Source organism: Takifugu rubripes, chromosome 4 (assembly GCF_901000725.2).
Source record: "Takifugu rubripes chromosome 4, fTakRub1.2, whole genome shotgun sequence".
NCBI lineage: Eukaryota > Metazoa > Chordata > Actinopteri > Tetraodontiformes > Tetraodontidae > Takifugu > Takifugu rubripes.
In genome coordinates, this window is record NC_042288.1 from 10,736,565 (window position 1) to 10,755,707 (window position 19,143).

The window sequence follows — 19,143 nt, forward strand, 5'->3', positions numbered from 1 at the left end:
TGTTTTGCTTTTTAATTTAGTCACACACGTCAAAACTCAGATGTCAAAAAATAGATTTATTTGTGGGTCTCAAATATATCGTTTGAACTCATGTAAACCGTAGGAACACATAATCATAATTTAATCTGTCCAACATTTAAGCCTATAAAGAAAAACAGTGATTACAGTGCGCTCACACAATATATACAATCCAATTATTTGTGATGTCGCCATCTAAACCATCTGGACCTTTCATATATTTCATATAATTTTAGTTTCATAACTTGTATTCTTGATATAAGTGGAGAAGTCAACAGTACTGTCAAGCTAAATTTGGGGGAAGTTAAGGGTTACCATGACGACACTACAGATCTTTACATCCTCATCTTAAAAAATATACAAAAAATACAGAAGACACTCACAAGCAGTGACAAAATATTCAAAGTGCGCTTAAAATGTGTGTTAAATGCTTACAAGTCAAGCTAGTCTGACAAATAAAAAAGCTAGCATCGGAAATATTTCCCATCCACGCAACAAATTCAGTCTGAAACACCAACCAGCAGCTAAATCTATTGTTCTAATAAAGCTGCTTTTCTGTCTCAAAGGATTGTCCTTATTTACCTAATTATGGCAAGAGAAACGAGCTTTATTGACTACCTCTACAGTTGAACCTTAAAAAAAAAACAGTAAAAGTCATAACGCATTAGCATGTTTGCCCTTTAGCCACCGCTGGTGCGACGGAGATGCTTCTTTGACCGTCCACCCGCTTCGCTGTCTGCAGCTGAGGGAGAAAAAAAAGGTCAAATCTAAATTGAGCTGCGTGTTTGTGACCCTGGAAGCGGGTTGATGAGATGCTGACTGACCTGCGTGCCTCTTCTGCACTCTGTGAGGAATTTGAACAGTGTACGACCCTGGTAGTCCTGGTAACCCTGGCTGGCCCTGATCACCTGTAGGCACATCAAACATTCAGTCTGCTTGTCTTAGAAGATCCGCCGGACTTTGTTTCTTCACCAGTACCTTTATCTCCTTTGGGTCCTGGGTGCCCTCTCTCTCCCCTGGGTCCTGGACCTCCAGGAGGTCCTGGGATGGTGCCGTGAGCTGCAACAAAGCACAGATCCCATCATGATGACGCAACATCACATGGACTATTTAGACCCTGAAGCAGAGAACCCATGCTCACTTCTAAAGAAGTCCATGAGGTCCGCCGTGACGTTTCCATAGGAACCGATGACTCGGCTGTAACCAGGTGGGCCGGGGGGCCCAGGGGGACCAGGGGGACCTTGATGCACCCGTAAGTAGGTCTTCAGATGACCGTCACCCTGATTCTCCTGCAGCATGCCTTGGCCTAGAGGATGGTTACACAGTCCAGGGTCATTTTAGAGCTGCCGATCGAACATTGACTCAAACTGTATCGGACTCACTCCTGATGTAGTCAGTGACCCTCCTGGCAACCGTGGAGTAGTCCATGGTCTCATAGATCCTGCTCAGGTTGGTCTCTCTGCGTTCTGAGCTGCGATGTGACGCGAGGCTCTGCGCTTCGCTGTGGAGGTACCCCGGCTCTCCTCGCTCTCCTCTTTGACCCCTCGGTCCAGGAGGCCCCGGCGGCCCAATAAATGTGCGACGAACATTGTCACCTGAAGGAGAACATTTGTTTCTCAGCTTCAAAGTAGAGGAGAGGCAGACGGATCGCTTGGGCCACCATAACAGAGCCTTACTGAACAGATAGTCCTGAACTTCAGCACGGATCTTCTCCCGAGGGAAGGCCAGTGTTGCGCTGTAGCTTCCCGGTGGACCCTGCGGCCCTGGTGGACCTTGAGGACCAGGTTGGCCAGGAACGCCTCTGAACCCTGAGCCTGAAAATGGTGATTATTCATTCAAAACACTTTCTTTGCGGATGAAAGCAAAGGGTGACACTAGCAGAGATGGCTAACCTAGCAAAACCCCTAAAGTTCGCTCACTTCTCATCCAAGAATAGATCCTATCCTAGAGCAGCATGGTGCAGGAAGGAAATAGTTCCTCCAAGAGCCCCCAACGAGGTCTTTATCGTGTGCATCATCTTTGTCTGACTCACTCTGCAGGTAACGCTGAATGTCCTCCAAACTGTAGCCACGACTTCCCGCCCCATAGACGGTGGCAGACACTCCTGGTGGTCCCTGAGGCCCGGGGGGTCCAGCTTGCCCTGGGACACCAGGCGGCCCAGGAGGACCTTGTTGTGTTGTAGAGCTGATCCACGAGCGGAACTCTGGATCTGAGGCGATTACACAGACACAAGATCACACACGGTACCTCAGCGTCAGGTTCTGTCAACTTGAATTTCTTTGCTCTTTGGTAAAATTACTTCTGCTCAACGCGTAATAGTCAATCGTTGCGGTCGTGAAGCCAGCCCCTCCTGCACCAGAAGGACCAGAAGGACCAGGAGGGCCGGGTGGTCCAGGTGGACCTCTAGCGATCCCTCTACCTGACAAAGATGGTTTGATAGGTTAGATCCAAGCTTCACCTCCATGGATACGTTGCTGATTTATGCCGCTTGTGCTCACTGTTCATGATATTGAAGACGTATGTAGCAATTTCGTCCACACTGTAACTGGCTGAAATTCCTACTGATGTTCCTGGTGGTCCCGGTGGTCCTTGTGGCCCTGGTGGTCCTGACAAATATCTCCTCACATCCTCCCCTAGATCATGGAGAGAGATGACCAATTAAATCTGGTGGATCCACATTGTGCATTGCAGCATGTTTACTTACTCTGGAGCATGGCGATGAGCGCGTTGACCGTAAAAGACCCGGGTCCAGGAGGTCCGGGTGGACCTGGAGGACCCTGAACCCCAATGCTGAGGCTGGAACCTGAACCTGAAATTCCACAGGACATTAATGTTTACCCCGTTCACATAGAATTGAAGTGCGGTTGAGAAAGACTCACGTTGTATGTACGCAATAATTCTGGTCGAGATGTCCTCCAAAGACCCTGAGAAGGTTCCGGGGATTCCTGGAGGCCCAGGAGGACCTGGAGGTCCAGGAGATCCAACCACTCTGTTTCTACCTGCATGGAACATCTCAGAAATGAGTCTCTAAATGACTTAATTCAGGAAAATCAGTGAAATCAAACATACTTATATATTCAGAGATGTACTGGTGCATCTCAGTAGAAGAAGCAAAAGTGCCCGGCCGGCCTGCAGGACCAGGTGGACCTGGGGGACCAGGAGGCCCTGAGGCGACTGAGATGGAGCCTTAGGAGGAAGAGAAAAGTAAAGTAATTAAAGATATGCATCGGCGCTTTTCAGCCCTCAAAGGACAGTGACTTTCAGTACCTCTTGAAGAAGCAGAGATTCCAGGAACTCCAGGATCCCCTTAGAAAATAAAAAAAATCCCAGATCTCATTATACACCTTGGTGATTAGACGTCTTATAATGAAACACTGAGCCGTGAAAAGCCTAGTTCCTGTTTGACAGTAGTTTTACCTTTAAATCCTTGTGGTCCTGGAGGTCCTTGAGGTCCTGGTGGACCAGGTGGTCCTGGAATCCCGTTTCCTCCACTATAAGTTGCAACTGTGAGGAAGAAATGCAAACAAGAGTAGAAATGACCTCTGATGGACACAGATCACATGAGCATGTTCTTTGTGATTCATTGTGATGCTCACTTCTCTCTGAGGTTCCTGGTCTTCCTGGTTGGCCTGGATCACCTTAATTACACATGAGATATCTTAGCCTTAAGATTTATTGGAATTCTTCCAATGATCATGCAGCTACTGGAGAAAAACAAGTACCTGGATATCCTCTTGGTCCAGGAGAACCTAAAACAATGACGCACATGTGAGTCAAACATGAAATGGGATGTCAGAGGTTCTGTAAATGAGTTCTTTAGAACATCTGGTCACCTGATGAGCCTTTTGGACCAGCAGGTCCTGGTGGTCCAGGTGGCCCCGTGTAAAATGTTCCTGTAAGAAGAGCAGCAGGATTCCAACGTATGTCTAAGCCACATAAAGACAGAAGTTCTGTTTAGATCGTACCAGAGCTGGATGAGAAGCCTGGGTCTCCTTTGTCTCCTTTAGGTCCTGGTCTTCCATAGCCTTGATAATAGAAATTATATTATCAGATGTGAGAAATTGTAAGTTATAGTATTTGAAGCAGAGGATTGCAAGTGGTTTAGCTGGCTGACCTGGAGGTCCAGGTGGTCCCGGTGGTCCTTGTCTTGAATCACCTGATGAAAAAGGTTTTAAAACAATATTTAGAAAGTGCAACAAGTTCACATTTCATGATGTTGTTTACAACAGGAGTGTGTGAGTGTGTGGGTTTGCGTCCTTCACCTGGACGTCCAGGAGGGCCGGGTGGCCCAGGTGGGCCAGGTAATGCTGAAACTCCACCAGAAGAAAGTTGTCCTAAAGCAGAACAAAACTCAACATTACCATGGCAACGTTTGATGATGTTTGAATTTGACAGCTTTGATGGGGAGGAGCCCTTGATACATACACCACCCGACCACAAGGGGGCGTCACAGTGCTTAACCCTGGTACTCAGACTTACCCTCTGCTCTGGTTGAACTGATTCTTTCAGACGTTCTCACGGTTATTCCCGGTTCTCCTCGTTCACCTTTAGCACCTGTAAGCAAAACTTATGAGAATCCGATGGTCCCATATAGGGAGTTTTTCTGGGATTTAAAAATCCTACCAGCAGGACCAGGAAGACCAGCGGGGCCAATGGGACCTAGAGGAAGAAACGATAAAAACATGTGGTTTTACTCTTGATAAAGACGAACTGTCAAGAGTTAATGGGATGGATCATGCCTGATAATCCTGGAGCTCCTGCAGGGCCTGGAGGACCAGCCGGTCCAGGTGGTCCTGGGACTCCAACAGTAGACAATCCAGCTAGGAAATAAAAGTGAGGGTTGTTTATCTCCTCATTACAGTTAAATCTTTGCATTTTCAGAGAGATGATGGTTGTCTCTTACCTGCATTGATGATTCTTCCTGCTTCACCCATTTCTCCTGAAACAGACGGGCGGGGACACATCCGATCAACACACCAAACACACGCTTGTAGACAGCAGAACGTCTAATATAGGGTTTACCTTTGGCGCCAGGTCTTCCCGGACTTCCTGCAATTCCTACAACAAATTAAAGGAGTTTTCCTTCATTGTTGAGCTGATTGAAGTCAATTATACTGCAGAAAGCTGGAGAATTAAAGAGGGGGAACAGATTCATGCTGCCCTCTTCAGTGCATACCTGGTGGTCCTTGAAGCCCAGGTGATCCTTCAGGGGAGGAGACATGAGACTGATGATATCGATTATAGATGAGGAGCAGGTTTTAATGAGAGTAGACATCACTTTTTACCTGGAACTCCAGGGTCTCCAGGGGATCCAGCAGGGCCTCTCAGTCCGGGAGGGCCGGCAGGTCCCTGGTCACCTGAGGGCCAAAATTTATGTATATAGGCACCATAACTGCTGCTGCTAATTATAACCATGACTTATTTACCTCTTGATCCTTTGGTGCCATCAACTCCAGAATAACCTGAAAACACAAAAGGTAAAAATAGTTACATTTATAATTAACACAGAGCTATTAATGGCAGTGTTGTTCTGTTTCATCTTCCATAGCGGCTGCTCTCTGCTGCCCTCTAGCGGAGTCAGTTGTACAGCTCTTTAAATAATTTGGCTGAACAGTGATGATGAAGATGATGATGATGATGTGATGGCAGCGCCTCTTCAGTAGCTTACAATGTCAGTTCTCTACCTCTCTTCAATGTCATATTATTTATGGAGACGCTAATCTCTCTCAAACAATGATATCGCCTAAGAGTTGGGAGGTTCTGACTCTCACCCATCGATCCTTTGGTTCCCTTTTCTCCTGCCGGCCCTTGCAGACCAGGTAAACCAACATCACCTGAAGAAAGGGACAGATTCCTAAGAGAACTGCACACATTTTAGATACTGTAGCTTAAACTGAGCTGCACTGACCCTTCGGACCTCTGTGACCTTCATCGCCACGGTCACCTAAAAGAAACATTCATTAAACAACAGTTTGAAAGATCTGCATTAGCCTGATAGACTCTAAAAATCCAGAAAGTCATCTGGAACATCACCGACCTTTAGCGCCAGGTGAGCCCGGCTCGCCACGGAATCCTTGTGAGCCCGGCTGACCTGGTAAAACAGCGAGTGTGTGAGAGGAATGCAGGTGAATCAGTGTGATTCTCTACTGAACAGGAACTGACCAGGTGATCCAGGAACTCCAGGTGCACCTAAAAGGAAAAATAAATGTTATCCACTGATACCTAATGGATCCTTGATCACTTATAATACGGAATTCTGTGTATTGATGGAGAATCAGAATCACCTTTTGGACCAGGAACTCCATGATCTCCAGGAGCACCTGCATCCAGCACATCCGGGATTTAGAGACCGAGTCAAGATTGATTTGAATTTATAGACAAGATAAAGGTCCATCACGGGCTTTGTCACCTTTCTGTCCGACGCCTGAAGGTCCTGGCTCGCCTCTGGGTCCAGGGGGCCCCTCGCGGCCCCTGAGACCTGGTTGTCCGTCCAGTCCATGATCACCTGATCAAACACATTAAATAGAAATAAAACACCGGATTCATGTAGTTCATGCTGAGTCACTCTTTAAGGTGTCAGCTGTACCTTGATTTCCTTTCTGTCCCTTTGGACCGTCAGAGCCTGCATATCCCCGCACCCCTGGGGTCAAAGGTCAAAATGTATTACATAATGATACCACAGAGAATAGGCAGCATCTTGTTATTGATCCTCACCTGGAGGTCCAGGGAAGCCAGTATCTCCTGAAACCAGTAAAGATCTTAATGAGATCACACAAACACACTCAAACACACACAGACACACACAGACACACAGACAAACACAAAAGTGCAGATTTCTTGGAATAAGTTACTTTAATTCCAAACCTTTAGCTCCAGTGTCGCCTGAAAAGAACAAAACAGAAAAGAACAAATTAAACAAACATGACGACACTGTGTCTGTGGAGGTGAAGAAACAAAGACTATTTTAATTTAACCTTTTGGTCCAGGCAGTCCCCTCTGGCCCGGCAGGGAGGTGGCTAGAAAAGCTGAGCAAAACAAGCATGGAAATAACTCAGACCCTCCTGTGTGTTGGTGTGTGTTCATGTGTGTGTTGGTGTGTGTTTATGTGTGTGTTGGTGTGTGTTTATGTGTGTGTTGGTGTGTGTTCATGTGTGTGTTGGTGTGTGTTTATGTGTGTGTTGGTGTGTGTTCACGTGTGTGTTGGTGTGTGTTTATGTGTGTGTTAGTGTGTGTTCATGTGTGTGCTGGTGTGTGATCACGTGTGTGTTGGTGTGTGTTTATGTGTGTCTTAGTGTGTTCATGTTTGAGTTGGTGTGTGTTTATGTGTGTGTTGGTGTGTGTTCACGTGTGTGTTGGTGTGTGTTCATGTGTGTGCTGGTGTGTGATCATGTGTGTGTTGGTGTGTGTTTATGTGTGTGTTGGTGTGTGTTTATGTGTGTCTTAGTGTGTTCATGTTTGAGTTGGTGTGTGTTCACGTGTGTGTTGGTGTGTGTTTATGTGTGTGTTAGTGTGTGTTCATGTGTGTGCTGGTGTGTGATCACGTGTGTGTTGGTGTGTGTTTATGTGTGTCTTAGTGTGTTCATGTTTGAGTTGGTGTGTGTTTATGTGTGTGTTGGTGTGTGTTCACATGTGTGTTGGTGTGTGTTTATGTGTGTGTTAGTGTGTGTTTATGTGTGTGTTGGTGTGTGTTCATGTGTGTGTTTGTGTGTGTTTATGTGTGTGTTAGTGTGTGTTTATGTGTGTGTTGGTGTGTGTGCAGTACCTCTGAAGGCCTCTGACTCCATTTCTGCTCTCAGCGTGTGCTGGATGAGCACCTGCAGAGCCACCAGGTCCGTGCGTCCTCCACTCTCCCCAGTTCCGTACCCAGTGACACCAGTAAAGGTGGTACCAGCGGCTCCACCACTACCGCTGCTGAGGCTGGTGCCAGAACTGTAACTGGTGCTGGTTCCCTCGCCTCCTCCGAACCTGGTACCGGCACCTCCACCATAACTGGTACCAGCACCTCCACTGTGACCGGTACCAGCACCTCCACCGAAACTGGTACCAGCACCTCCACTGTGACCGGTACCAGCACCTCCACTGTGACCGGTACCAGCACCTCCACCGAAACTGGTACCGGCACCTCCACTGTGACCGGTACCAGCACCTCCACCATAACTGGTACCGGCACCTCCACCATAACTGGTACCGGCACTTCCACTGTGACCGGTACCAGCACCTCCACCATAACTGGTACCGGCACTTCCACTGTGACCAGTACCAGCACCTCCACTTCCTGAATGGCTGGTACCACCAGATGCGGAGCTGGAACTTGAACTGCTGGTGCCGCCACTCAAGCTGGTACCAGCGCCTCCAGCCCCGCCTCCACTGGCGCCTCCAGCCCCGCCTCCAACCAGGACATCGGTCCCACGGCCACCGTTGGAGCCAGTGGTAATTCCTATGTGTGTGCCTGAGGCCCCGCCTCCTGCTCCCAGGTGCACGTTGTGGTCAGTGTGGCTGGTTCCTCCCACGTGCGTGTTGATGTGAGTGGAAGAACCGGACAGACGACTGAGGCGAGCGGCGGCGACCGAGGACTCGGCCTCCAGGCCGGCCACTCGGTTCTTCAGCTTCCTCACGTCCTCGGCTGAAAAGGGGACAATCAAAGGTCATCAAACACTCCAGGAGTTGAGCTGCTCCCCTTCGTTCCTTCCCTCAGTACCATCACATAAGCTAAAACCTGGACTAAAACCTGCAGGACAACAAGGAGGAGGTCCATGATGTCATCAATGTTCTGCCCCCCTGACACCCAACACCAGCCCGGCCAGTTAAGTTTGTGCCCGCGGCTCAAGTTTCCAGGGAAAAAGAGCTCCGACTGCAGCTCTTAGCAGCTCGGTGAAATAACGTTCACCAGCCTGTAAAAGCTAACTCCCATTTTATTGCTGCTAAACTGGCCACTCCCGGGCTGCAGATGCATGGAAAATCTCATGATTCCTGGTTTCATTCCGTCCCATCAAATCTCCGCACGTCACACCAGGCGGCCTTACCCAGGGCGATGAGCCCAAACAGGAGTCCCAGCAGGAGCAGCAGGAGGAGGAGGAGGCCCAGCAGCCACTTCCACCAGGAGCAGCAGGCGTCGGAGCAGCAGCACAGCCCCCCGCCCCCGAAGATCCCGCTGTCCCTGTGGATCTCTGAAAGAGAGCCAAAATCCAGCTCGGTCAAACTGTGACATCACAAGACGTAAACACTGGCCGGTCCAGCGTACCAGCAAAAGTGGCTTTGTCTTTCATGACGACTCCAGATGATCCATCTGTACAAAGAGTGAATCGTTATTTTTCTAAATTTAAAAGAGCATTTTTTTGGGGGGGGGGGTGGGGGGTGAACTTGTGTCCTCACAGTAAGAGTTGCCAGTGTCTGCCTTCAGCTTCATGGTCTCTCCGTAGTTTGTTAAGAGCTTCTCTTTCATTGAATCTCCTGACACCGACCCTGCAAACCATAAAGAATTAAAGCTGTTTTAGCGTGAAGTGGCTACAGAACAGCAGAACAGGAACATGTGACGGAAGAGGCGAAGAAATCCCTCTGTGTTGCGTTGCTCTGTCTGTCCAGGAGGGGGCAGCAGTCGCGCCGCTCACCTCCTCTCAAGTGCACGCTGCTGCCGCCGCTGGTGAACTGCTTGCCGCTGTCTTTCGCCAGAATCAGTGTTTCAGTCTCCCGCTTGCCAGACACGTTTTCCTTGTCTGACATCAGGATTTTCTGGTCTCTCTTATAAACGTCATCGATTTGGGATCTAGTGGCTGATATTTACAAAAAAAAAAAAAAGCAGTCATAAATCAGGATTTTACCGCTTTAACCCAGTCCTAACCGAGCTATACTGACTTGTAGATAGTCCAGTGCTTGCGACGCCGGTGCCATATGACATGTTCTTCGGAACGCCGTAACCTACAGGAGACATAAACATGCTAGAAAAACAGTCTTTAAACATTAAAAACATGTGAGAAAAAAATACCTACCGCCTACGTTAGCATTGGCGTTAGCTCCACTGGTGGTGAGCACGCTGCCAGAGGCGGGAGCCAGATTGTTCTGGAAGCCATAAACTGGACACAAGAGGGGTTGAGTTTAAGGTGCAGGTTTTGGAAAGCAGAGCACCCAGAGGAAACCCCCGCAGGCCCAGGGAGAACATGCTGACGTACACTGAACGGCCCCGAACCCCCCTTTTTCTGAAGGCTGTTTTTGCTCACCTGACAGGGACGAGGGCAGCGTGAGGCTGACTGGTGAGGATCCTCCGGCCGCGTTGTTGCTGCTGGCCTGGTAGGTGTACGTGCTGGTGTTGCCGGCGACCGCTGTGGTGGAAGCGGAGGGCAGGGTGGTGGTGGACCAAGTGAAAGCAGGAAGTACGCCGTCCAGTGTGTCATACTGGCCCGCTCTCACGCCGCTGCCATACTGGGCTGATTTGTAGCTCAAATCATAGTGGCCTGACCTGGCACCAGTGTCATAGTGGCCTGACCTGGCACCAGTGTCATACTGGGCTGACCTGGCACCAGTGTCATACTGGGCTGACCTGGCACCAGTGTCATACTGGGCTGATTTCAGACTGGTGTCATACTGGGCTGATTTCAGACTGGTGTCATACTGGGCTGATTTTACACCAGAATCGAACTGGCCGGACGCCAAACTGCCCCCAAACTGGCTGGACTGCAGTGTAGTCTGATACTGGCCTGATTTCATGGTGACGTCATACTGTCCTGACCTCGCACCAGCGTCCACCTGGCCAGAGAGCAGCGCGTTGTCGTACAGGCCCGAATCGATGGTGTTGAAGCCGTTTGATATGGCACCAGAGTCAAAGGACATACCTGTAGGAGAGTACGAAAACAGGTTTTTAATCATCCCCGTCTCCAGAATTCATCAGCATTTCTCTTACTGCTGCTTTTCTATGTCACAGAATCTGTACGTCAACCCGATCTTTTAATGCTCCAGCTGTTGTACAACAGTCAGGCAGGAACCTGGAAGTGTGGTCTGATAACTGCAATCACTCAAATGATTTATCTTCCTGGAAACCAGATGCTAATCCTCCTAAGGCTGCGAATGTAACGAGATACCCAGCAGGGACAAACAGGGGGCCCATTTTAAACCCCTTCCCTTTAGAGGAGGAGGCAAGGCGTCTGTGCATGCAGAGAATGTGTTACTCCAGTAAGGGCATACCCGACTGAGCGGCCACAGAGATGGTCTGGGTTTCCACGGTGGCCTTCTTGGGGACGGGCACGGTGATGGAGGCGTTGGAGGAGCGAGTGGGGCTCACGCTGCTGGAGCGACCCTTCAGCAGCTTCTTCACGTCATCCAGCTCAGTCCCTGCCAGCAGGGGCACAAACAATGTTAGAAACCTGTGCAACAGATATTCTGGACATTCAGTTCATCTGTTTAAACTCTGATATCAGGCTAATGATGTTGGGTAATTAGCTTTTTTAAAAATGTCCCTTTCTTAGGTTAGTGAAAATGTGATTGTAGCATTGATTATAGCATTATAGCGCCCACGTGAGGGGGATCTATGTCAATATGAATATAAAAATCTATGTTAATGAGAATATAAATGAAACTTACTCTTGATCTGACATAGCAGATCTGTAAAAAACCCCTATGAGGTGACTTTAATTCAACATTTTAAGACAGCATTTGTCAGAAGCATGCGCCCACAGCCTTGATCTCGGGCTGTTATTCGTCCGTCTCTGCTGACGATACAGAAAAAATGCGACCGTGCAGCAAATCCTGACAGTTGTGCACCACCGTCAGCAGGGGGAGCATTCAGCTGCTGCCACACTCCCACTTTCCACTGTTCTGCTTCAAACTGGGGGGGAAACACTGCAAACAGTGACTCATATGTGCCATTGTGGCCACCACAAAACCCACCCCTCTGCTGCCTCCCTGCATGAGCACAATGCAAACGGACCCAGCAGTCTGAGGAAACTGCGCATGTGTTACTAATTAAAATTTCTCAAGGGTGGGGCCGGGCCTCCGTACAGGACTCGGGGGGGTGATGAGCTGGCAGCAACGTGATCAACGCTCAACAATGCTCAACTTTTCAAATGTTGTCTTTTCATTTTTAATAAGTGCAATTAAAGAGGCTTCGGACTCACATCTGCTGGCTGACGGGGAGGCACTCTGCAGTCTGGCCCTGATCTCACTCTCTGAGAGGGGAGAAAGAAATCACAATCAACAAACAAATCCCAATTTAATAAGATGAAAACAAGGAGCCGGATAGTCCAGAAGTAATGGTGGGGGCGGGAGGGGGTCACTGAATACCTCTGCTTTCACTCCTCCCTCTTGTGGTGCTGGAGCCTGCACAGAAAACAGACAAAAGAGTGGAAAAACCAAAATATACACACGTGTATCATGAGGAAAACTGCTGCTCCCACTCACAATAGATTCCATAATCTTTGCGTGTAAATTCAGGAGAGGAATTAGCACTAGAACTTCCTAGAAGAAAAGCGCACAATAGCAGCACAAATGTTAACGGCTCCTTCTTTACGGCTGTTTCCTGAAGCCAACACTCACCATCGTAACCTCCCGAGCGGCTCGACACAACCTTCCTCTCCCGGAAACCTGGCGACACCCCTCCCGATGAGCCGGCACCCTGCGCCCTCCTGGCCCCTCCCGAGGAGCTGGACCTGACCTTTGACACGGAGCTCACCACGTAGCTCCCGCTGCCGCCGCCGCCGCCGCCGCCACCGCCGCTCCCGCTCCCGCTTCCGTACCCTTCGCCATACCTCAGGCCCACCTCGCCCCCTCCAGAGGAGTCCTCTCCCAGGTACACCCCCGAGGAGCTGTAGCTGCTGCTCACACCTACGGAGGCTGCAGGAACAAAGCACGTGGGATGTTTTGGATTTCCTGCGACTGTTTCCTGTCTGCAGTGTTGACACTTCAAGGGGGGAATATTCCTGAGTCACACAATTCCAATTCCTCACCTCCCTCACGTGCACGACACAAAGCGTTGACATTAATTTACTTTAAATGCTTTTCTCAGCCGTGCACGCAAATCTGCCCGTGACTTAAACGTGTTTTCCCGAGACACGGCAGCGTCGCCAGGGAAACCAGCGCTGCGCTGTATTTAGCAATTGTGCCACGCTCTAAAAGAAATCCTCCATTAACTGTCTGCCGACTTTGTTGAGCATAAATTCCAACACTTTTTTAAAATTTTGCTGAACCAGTCAACTGGCTTGAGGACATTTTGCACAAAGGCTGCCAGGAAGTGAAAGGACGAGTAATCCAAACAAATATTGTGTTTGAATTCTAGCTTGTTTGTCCATTACAGGGCTCTGTAGAAATCCCAAAGCACCCACGGAGGGGGACCCGTGTCAATATTTATAGAAATAACACTTCTAAAAGTACATGAAACACAGCGATAAGTGGAGTTTCTGAAAATAGATTATGAACACAATGGATCTTTGAATAAGATAGTGTTTAACTGATCTGTTATATCAGCTGCAGATGCTTAACTTATAACATTTAAATCACATAAACTGACCCATACAGAAAAATAAGGCATCTAAATTCCAAGGAAAAACAACTAAATGTTGAGCCGCAGCATCATTATCGCTGACACGCCGTTTGTTTGTCTGTCTCAGCTGATAATCAACCATAAGTGACAGAAAACGATTGTGACGGTGAAGGTTTTAAGGGTCTCGCAACCACAGATTTTCCACTTCGGAGAGGTGGAGTGGAAATTTGCCCTCACATGAAGAGAAATACGTTCCATTGCTGTTCTGCGTGAAGACATTCTTCTCCAGTCCCAGCCCTCCCACACTGCCGGACATATTCCGCTGAGTGGATCCTCCGGTTCCCTCTATAGCAACGAGAAGACACACAACAAAAACAGCCTTGCTCACCGGTTCCTTCCTCCACAGCTATAATGGGACAATAATTACTGTACTTTCCCTCCAGTCGTCTACAGATAATCTGCTCAAATGTGAGGCGAAGAAAGAGGAACTCACTTGGCGGCAGAGACGTCAGGATGGTCGTGGAGGTTATCGTTTCCCTCACAACTGATGGTGGGGGGGGACAGCGTAAGTTAGAGAACAGTGATGATGATAACAGTCTTCACACCGCTCTTGGAGGGTGTGCTGAGTGATTGACAGGTGCAGGACATTCCGGGGTTTACAATAACAACGCAGGGGGGATGAGACTAGTACCTGGATCAGTCGATCTGACTGTTAAAGGGTCAAACATGGGACAGATGATTTGTATTGGAATGTTACAGATGGATGGTTTTGGAAAAGTAGGAAGTTTGCTTTTTTAATTGGGTGGTTAAAAAAAGAAAATCTGGTTCATTCATGCAAACAGAAAAGATGATGCAGGTTAAAAAAAAAGAACAAAAAAGGAAATCAGACCATGAAAAACACCCTTTAATAAATGTTTTTTGATCTTAGCTGAGCATAATTAAGTTTTTGGATCATGATTCAATCCATAAGAGACTTTGAACGTCCTTAAACTCGATCCTAACTGGCTAAATGATTAACCTTAACTCATTAAGTGCCTAAACATCCTGGTGTGGTGATCAGGTGACCATCATGTCACTGGGCAGGAAGTGACCTTTTAAAACGAGGAGTCGGCAAATTGAAGGAACGAGCTGATTTCAAAAAGTTATTTTATGATGGCAAAGTAACTTTTAACACATTTATCAGCTCCAGCGCATTAATATCATGTCCTATATTAAGGCTCACCTGTTCTGACAATATTTTTGGATGAAATCAACACAAAACAAATAAAACAAAGGACAAATTGGTGTTGTTAAGCAGTGATTAAAAAGGAGTGTTAGGAAAAGAACTCGCTCAACTTGTTCTGTTTGACCACCATCTCTTCCCTTTAAGGAGCAAAAGGGTCTGAGTTGATATCTTAATGTTTATAATAAACTGTGTGCTGATCATTGATTTAATAACCTCTTCCACCAGAAGGCACGTTGTTGGATTCTGTTAGAGATAAAGAGAATTCCATTTCAGTTTCACTTCTGCACTCCTCCTCCTTCCATTTTTGGAACTTCGGCCTGTTACAGGTTCAAGGTTTAAAGACTGGTGTTGGCTTTTGTTCATCTTTGGAGCGGCCGGACCATAAAAAGTCTGGGCGGCGCCAAACGGCTCCATATCTTCCATAACAAATGTGCAATTTAACGGAGGAAGAGGAAGCAACTGGTCTGCTGCTGCTCTCAGATCGGGCATATAATTAGGTGTTCTTTCACCCCGTGTCAGAAGTCGTGAGGTGACGTTAAGGTGTCTGCTTACAATCGTCCGTGACTGCTGAAGAAAACCCCCGAGGATGACTAACCCTAACCCTAACGCCCTGAGAGAGCAGCAGAAGTGGAAATCTGAGCGTGGTGCAAGCATGCCGGGATGTTAGTGGCAGTAAAGCCGTCACAGGACAGACAAAAGCATCACCCAGCAACTCCAGAGCTTCGTGTATTTTTAACTGCAGACTTAACCGACGTAAACAACGGCGATCCGTCAGCGGGACGTCAAAGGACAAATGTTTCTGTATCACATGAAACTTTGTGATTGTTGCTTTGGATGAAGCTTTCGCTGAATGTGAACTAAACTAAGAGGAATGGTTTAAAATGCAGACACATGGATTTTGAACGCTCACCCTTTTCCTCTGACTTGCCTCCTGAGATGTCCATCTGTCTCGTTAAGTCGTCCATCCCATTTTATCTGCTGGGACGATGGCAGAGCGTTGAGCGCGCTTGTGCTGCTAAAAGTTGTTAAGTCTACTTTTTCCATTCTAACTGAGGAATAAACGGCATTTAAGGAAACATCTGCTGACTTGGACATTCCAGGAACACCGGGCCTATGAAATCATGCCATTTTAAGACAATAAAGCAGATTCTTTATTACACTCGGGGCAAAAATAAGAGGCCCGACATCACCTCCAGCTCTCACGTCAGTGTTTTTAATGTCAATAATGATGACTGTGAGTCTACAAAAGCTGCAAAACGTCACCTGTGGGTTTCAATAGAAGTTCTATTCGCTTTGTGCCTTTGAAATCCAAACTAACAAAAGAGCACAACAGACCAGGGGATCACTGCACAGCTCCAGGAGACTATCTTCTCACCACACCCTGCCAGCCAAGGACCTTTAACCACATGATTCATGGACTGCTCACTTTTATATAAAGCTCGGAACCAGAAAAGGAGAAACACATTTGACAAGTTCCTAACACACTTTGGCTTTGAAAAAAGTGAGGTTTATTATAATGTAACACTTGTGCAGGTCTTCTTCGCCTGATTCTCACAGTAAAAGTAAGCCTCTATAACAGGAAACTAGGCTGACCAGGTCCTGCAGTATATTTAGAGAGATGTAAATAGCGCAGCAAAAGCACATGTAGAACTATCCTGATATCACATAACAGACTAATTTTATAGATGCTACAAAGAGCAAGAGAATCTGCAGGGAAGAAGAATGTTTTCTTGTAGGAAGACAGAATGTTTAAAGAAAATGTCAAATAATAATGAGAGAGCCTGTCACCAAAGTTCCGGAGCTGTTAGTGCAGAGTTTCAACAACCAGGTGGGAAGAAACCATTCAAACAATCCCGTGTAAAAAAAAATTGTTTGTTTTACATTTCGAGACTATTGCAGTAATCTTCCTACCTTCGAACAGCCTGGTCAGTCCAAATTCGTCCCGAGATGGAGCGACAGAGGAGGAAAAGTCTTTGTATGAGGCCACTGACGCCCCGTGGTGGGATGTTCTTAAAGTCCCCGGTGCTTTTGTGCGTTTTCCTCCAACTTTCCCAGACAAGTAAAAACAGAGGTTTGGGCAGCGGTCCCAGCCGCGCCCATCAGCGCCACAGTTTGGCAGGCAGGTGTAGCAGACGGCACGAAGAGCCGGAGCTTTAAAAGACGCGCCCGAGGGAATCAATTAAGTTGGCAGCCGCCTCTCCAAACACAGACAGTGGACCGTCAAAAAAAGAAAGTGATGAACTCCTCCCGCTGGTGCTTTTACGCACCGCTATTGAAACGGGAGAAGTTTGGGTGGGAGGTGGGTGGGAAGGAGTAATTTGAGGAGAAGGGCTCCCCCCGTCTCTGATTCTTTTCGTAGATTTTTTTTTCTGCCACTTCGGGGTCTGCAGTTTCTGTTAACTCCAGCTGGAACGCATCAGCAGCGTGCGCGCTCTGGAAGTGGAAACGGAACATATAGTTAATCCTTAAAAAGGCAGCCAACTTATTACATAAAACTGCATTTTACCACAAATGTAGCCTATGAGAGTGAATAGCAGTGATTTCTGCGCCTTTGCACGCTAGTTTTCCATGTGAGGGATCAGTATATTATTAATATTTTTGGCTCAAAACGCGCAATAGCAACGTTTCCATAGTTGATTCACCCGCGGCTATAAGAACAGTGCCTCCCCACCCTCCTCAATTAACTTGCATTTCTGCATTTTGAGTTTTTGATTCAAATTGGATGCTTTAATTCCCTCACTCGCCACACCCTGTGCGGACATCTACCCACCCTGCGTGAGTCACAGGGAGCATGACTCCGGTTCGCTCAAACTGGAAAACAAATGGACCCAAGGACAGTGTACCAGAGGAGGATCTGCTCCGTGCGCAGGCTTGTAGGATGCCATATCTAACGGAAAGGGGGTGGTTTACAATAACAGATCCCACGGGGGTCAATAAAAGAGGGAGATAGAGAGAGAGGATCTGGCTTTTTCTGGTTCCCTTTTTTTTAAAAAAAAAAAAAAAAACAACGGCTGGTTTTGAAGATAACAGCAGTCTTAGTGCAGACTTGTTTAATGCCCTGAAAAAACGGGGTGTTGTTAGCAGAAAGTTATTGCAAAGAGACCAGATTATCCTGCAGTAAACACTCATTAATTATCCCGCACCGCCAGAACTGTTGTATGAATATTAGTTTGTCTCCCGCGTGCAGGTACTTGTTCTCTACCAGGCACAAAGTGTTTGTTGTTCACTACAAATGAAAATGAGGTTTTTGTATTAGACTTTGATGGAGCTTTTCTCTGTTGAGCTTCAAAAGCAGAGTGTCAGAAAAAATCAGAACAAATTCCAGGGAAGCAGAACTTTTTGTGTGGTCAGACAAGAGAGGGATTTTTCTCTGTACCTGCATACTCAGTTTATGGGTCTTAAACCTGAAACTTAATTTTAGCCCCTTGGGTTTAATCTTTAGGGCTCTTGCTCTACTTCTGTCTGCTCAGCTTTGCTTTGTTGTCCTTGTACCTGCATTCCTGGAAATTATCCGTGTGAAATTGCACGTCCAAAAGGAGAAAGGTTAGGTAGGCAACTAATGCCATGCTCAGTCTTCTCTCAGTGTGTCATGTGGGCACCCAGACAAGCCTTGCTTCTTTAACATTTCCACTAAATTAGCGTCGGTGGCAGGATGTCACGAGTGTCTGTCCTCAGCTGACCAGGAAAACTCTGCATGCAGTCACATTCAGGGTTATGTTTCTGGAACTTCATGCCTCACCTTAACTTCCCTCCCCTGTTTTTTTAGCTGATAAAGATAACTGAAACTGTGCCGAATGGTAACAAGGCAGTTTATGTCATTATTTGCATGCTGAACATAGAAATTATCCATCAGCTGCAGACAATTCTTAGATATTAGCTTGCGAGAGTGTTGCAACTTGTGGATATTAAGACCCTGCAAATGCCGGACACTAGGCTGTAAATATATGAGTACGGATTTGGGTTTCTGACTGGGATTCTCACTTAGCCTCTACATTCTACAAACTTGTATTATTGGTACAGTTATGACACACATAGGCCTATTCAGGACCAAAAATAATCATGTTTGGAAAACAATGAAGAGATGCTACCCCAACCCTGGGTGTGTAATATTAGACTGCCTATTACATTTACATTTTTGTCATTTAGCAGACGCCTTTGTCCAACATGACTTACAAACCCAGTCCTCAAGGGTCACATCCAGCCGGGTTTTCTATCCCACTGAATGCATTTTCAGCCTGGTAGGACAGAAAACCCGGCTGGATGTGGCCATCGAGGACTGGGTTTGTAAGTCATGTTGGACAAAGGCGTCTGCTAAATGACAAAAATGTAAATGTAATAGGCAGTCTAATATTAAATGCCTAACTTACAGTGAGAGACACAATCAAGCCACTATGCAATCAAGACCTTTGTGAGTAAAATGCTACCTTGCAGAGCT

General features: G+C 47.3%; 1 protein-coding gene across 4 annotated transcripts; it reads right to left on the minus strand.

Moving 5' to 3' along the window:
* Window positions 1–40: 40 nt before the first annotated feature.
* col17a1b (collagen, type XVII, alpha 1b) lies at window positions 41–16,977 on the minus strand. Of its 4 annotated transcripts, XM_029835091.1 has the most exons (57): window positions 16,620–16,977; window positions 15,972–16,104; window positions 15,619–15,683; window positions 13,977–14,027; window positions 13,721–13,828; window positions 12,541–12,837; window positions 12,406–12,462; window positions 12,289–12,324; window positions 12,123–12,173; window positions 11,194–11,340; window positions 10,233–10,844; window positions 10,005–10,088; window positions 9,871–9,933; window positions 9,627–9,788; window positions 9,391–9,480; window positions 9,260–9,304; window positions 9,042–9,185; window positions 8,291–8,641; window positions 7,781–8,068; window positions 6,993–7,043; window positions 6,883–6,900; window positions 6,733–6,759; window positions 6,605–6,658; window positions 6,428–6,523; window positions 6,303–6,338; window positions 6,181–6,207; window positions 6,056–6,109; window positions 5,927–5,962; window positions 5,790–5,852; window positions 5,445–5,480; window positions 5,304–5,375; window positions 5,195–5,221; window positions 5,041–5,076; window positions 4,922–4,957; window positions 4,758–4,838; window positions 4,642–4,677; window positions 4,498–4,572; window positions 4,281–4,352; window positions 4,133–4,174; window positions 3,984–4,043; window positions 3,852–3,911; window positions 3,741–3,767; window positions 3,615–3,656; window positions 3,436–3,522; window positions 3,286–3,324; window positions 3,088–3,204; window positions 2,898–3,017; window positions 2,723–2,827; window positions 2,517–2,651; window positions 2,318–2,437; window positions 2,051–2,227; window positions 1,695–1,832; window positions 1,401–1,613; window positions 1,160–1,324; window positions 997–1,077; window positions 843–926; window positions 41–760 (listed from the first exon to the last, which is right to left on the minus strand). In XM_029835091.1, exons 3-57 carry the CDS (start codon window positions 15,671–15,673, stop codon window positions 699–701), a joined length of 5,448 nt encoding a protein of 1,815 aa, XP_029690951.1. In that variant the 5' UTR covers window positions 15,674–15,683; window positions 15,972–16,104; window positions 16,620–16,977; the 3' UTR covers window positions 41–698. The 4 variants fall into 4 exon arrangements, with proteins under 4 accessions (XP_029690951.1, XP_029690949.1, XP_029690950.1 ...); XM_029835089.1 differs by lacking the exon at window positions 15,972–16,104; XM_029835090.1 differs by lacking the exon at window positions 15,972–16,104 and having other exon boundaries at window positions 15,619–15,686.
* Window positions 16,978–19,143: the final 2,166 nt, after the last annotated feature.